At 44.1% G+C, this 2,864-nt stretch overlaps 1 protein-coding gene across 1 annotated transcript in view; it reads left to right on the forward strand.

Annotated features, from left to right (window-relative positions):
* The window catches only part of LOC101854995 (oxysterol-binding protein-related protein 2), a gene marked incomplete in the record, with an annotated part of 24,586 nt that overhangs the window by 18,869 nt on the left and 2,853 nt on the right, over nt 1-2,864 (forward strand). Inside the window, 1 exon segment of the mRNA XM_013090422.1 lies at nt 1,497-1,620. Coding sequence (XP_012945876.1) covers nt 1,497-1,620 — 124 coding nt within the window.

Below are 2,864 nucleotides of genomic sequence, written 5' to 3' on the forward strand. Positions count from 1 at the left end.
GGGAGGGGCCCGAAGGTGATCGCTGCCCCAGGGCCCGACAAGGCTCTTGACGGCCCTGAATCAGTGTCATCCATACTTTGCACATCAGTTTGTATCAATTTGTCTTAACTTAATCTCATTTTTCAACAACTAAGGCTCGATTAATAAAACGTTTCTTAATAAATCATATAAAATGCTACAAATCTCTTTCACGCAGAAATGAGATTGTTCACAGTACTTCACGCTCCTCGCACACATTTTGCATACACATATGGCTTACGTCACAGCTCACCAATGACACTTTAAAGTGGCAAAATTTGTTACAAGAAACTAATTTTAGAGTGAAAACAATTTTTGCACTAAAGGTTCCCTAAACATGCGTTCAATAAGCATAATGTCGCGATTAGAAAAAAATGACGAACTTGCTTTTAAAGACAATATTGTCCGAGCTGTAAAGTTTTGAAAATCTGTAGAAACTATCGACTGGGATTTTTTATCAACATCTGTTAATGAATTTTCTAGAATACAGTTTGCAGGAGTTTGAAAAAATATTCACTTGTTAGAACAAATTGATATAAGTCATTGTGCAAAAGTTGGAGAATCTATGTTCGATAGTTAAGGAGATATTTGACAATAAGTTGCGTCAGGCATTTTTTGATAGCACTGCAGGCTCTCGCAAAAAAAAAAAACGTAGAAAGTGGAGGCACCTGATGAGACTCTCTATCATACAGCGCCCCAACGATCCTCGTGGATTGTGGGATCAATCCAGGATGAGATGGATACTACATCTCAGCAGACGGACCGAGTACTCGATAAAAATCTTCCCCATTCGGGAATTGAAGTCGAGTCTCCTGCATGTGAAAGCGAACCACATAACCGCTACAACACAGGCACAGGTTGTATTAAGCTTATAGACACCGATCAATCAATTAGATAGACCCCTCAACCTCTTTTGCTAAGAGCTGGGTAAAGCCTCTCATTAATTAAAAAATATAAACTTTTATCCGAGAGATTTTTTTCTTTGTTTTTAGCATAATAATATGAAGGGTCCAGTGAGAAAGAAGACATAATCTCCTACTGAAAATTGTGAGGATAATTTAAAGAGCCCATCTAGAAGCGCTTGAAGAAACCCACGCGGGCCGCTTACTGATTTAAAAATATGAACAACAATTAAGAAGGCAAACGAGGCAGGGGTAGGCTCAGAGCAACTTGCTTGGGAAACCTAGACAGATCGGTAACGGGGAAAGATCAGGATATTTTATCACTTTTATTTTTAGAGCATCTGAGCAGATCAAGCACTTGGTGGTGATAATAATGAATATTTTTATCTCATGTTCTTACTTTAGCAAACGGGTTGTTGTTGTTGTTGTCTTTTTGTTGGTCTTTTTTTGGGGGGGAGGGGGTATTTTTGGTTTTTGTGAGTGTGTGAGGGGGGGGGGGGGGGGGGGGGTTCGTTTTTTCCCCTCATGGACTTCCTGGTCCGCCCCCCCCCCCCCCCCCCCTCCCCCCGCCCCCAGTACTACGAGTTCTCCCGGCTGGCGGTGAGTCTGAACGACAAACTTCCCAACATGGAGATGTACCTGCCGCCCACAGACTCACGATGGAGGCCCGACATTCGCGCCATGGAAGAGGGCTTGTTGGGTGAGTACAGACTGGGGGGTCACGTGGTGTACTTATATACTCTGCACTGTCCAGTAGATACTTGACCGTCTTAGTCATGTGGCTGTCTTACATGTCGCCACGATGATGTGTAGAAAATGCAACGGCTGGGTGAGAAGTAGCCGTCTTTATACTGTAATTTGTCTGTCAATGTCTGACGATGAACAATGCATCAGCAGAGGAGAATATTAACTTCAAGCGAAATTAACAAATGAAAGACTAAGATGAGTTATAGATTCTGTTATGGCCACTGAGACTAATTCTGACCAAGAAAAATGTGTCACATACTCAGCAGGAAAGTGGATGTGTACAGCTTGCGGGCGCTTCTCTTTGTTCAGGAATTTCTTATTCCTGACGCCGCATACAGTAGAAGATGGCTCTAGCGGAACTTGCAGTTCCTCACACATCATCTAGGACTTGCTGCCCACTGTGACTGCTGCTCTCCGGCTGGGTCTGTCAGGAACTGGGCTCTTCCATATCGAAAGTACTATGTTGATGCAGTCATTCAAACACATTTTCAAAGTGTCTTTGCATTGCTTTTATTTTTTTTAAATTGTGCGACAGGTTTACGATTTACTAAAAAGATATGGGCTCCATGGAGGAGATAAAACATTGGTCAATGTTCTCAGCTCACTTGGGACTCGTCATTTGTTGTCTAGTGCTCTTAGCTTTTTAAACGTATTTCTTTAAATCTCAGTTCACTTGTTGTGGTTGTAGTAGAGCAGAGGATAAAAGAAAGAGCGCTGACAGAGAGAAAAGTTCTGACGAAAGAGTCTCAAGACATTCCATAGTCCCTTTCCTCTTTCCGTGTTCTGTCAGTACTGGCCCGTGGGCTGACCTGTGTAGGACAGAGTGTGTGACGGCAGGTTGACGCGCAGTGACCCGGCAGCAACTTCAGCTAGCCACCGACCATTACAATGGCGGGCCACTGCACGTCAACCTTTTTTTTAATGTACGTGTTTTACGGCGCTCGCAACTGCGTAGGGTCCTATGAACGGGCGGGACACGCTAAACATTTCCGGGTGGTAGGAAATTTTGAATTTTGCCCAGGTGGCGGTCGATTTTGGACCACCATGAGATCTTTAACGTGCGCAACTTGCACACGGGACCTCCGAGATTTTTGTCCTTAACCGAGAAGGATAGGTTTTAGATCTTACCTACCATAAGATCAAGGGTGTCCACGACATCCCATGGCGTCACTGTGCTCCCCCCCCCCTCCCTCCCCC

Source organism: Aplysia californica, unplaced genomic scaffold (genome assembly GCF_000002075.1).
Source record: "Aplysia californica isolate F4 #8 unplaced genomic scaffold, AplCal3.0 scaffold01273, whole genome shotgun sequence".
NCBI classification, from domain to species: domain Eukaryota; kingdom Metazoa; phylum Mollusca; class Gastropoda; order Aplysiida; family Aplysiidae; genus Aplysia; species Aplysia californica.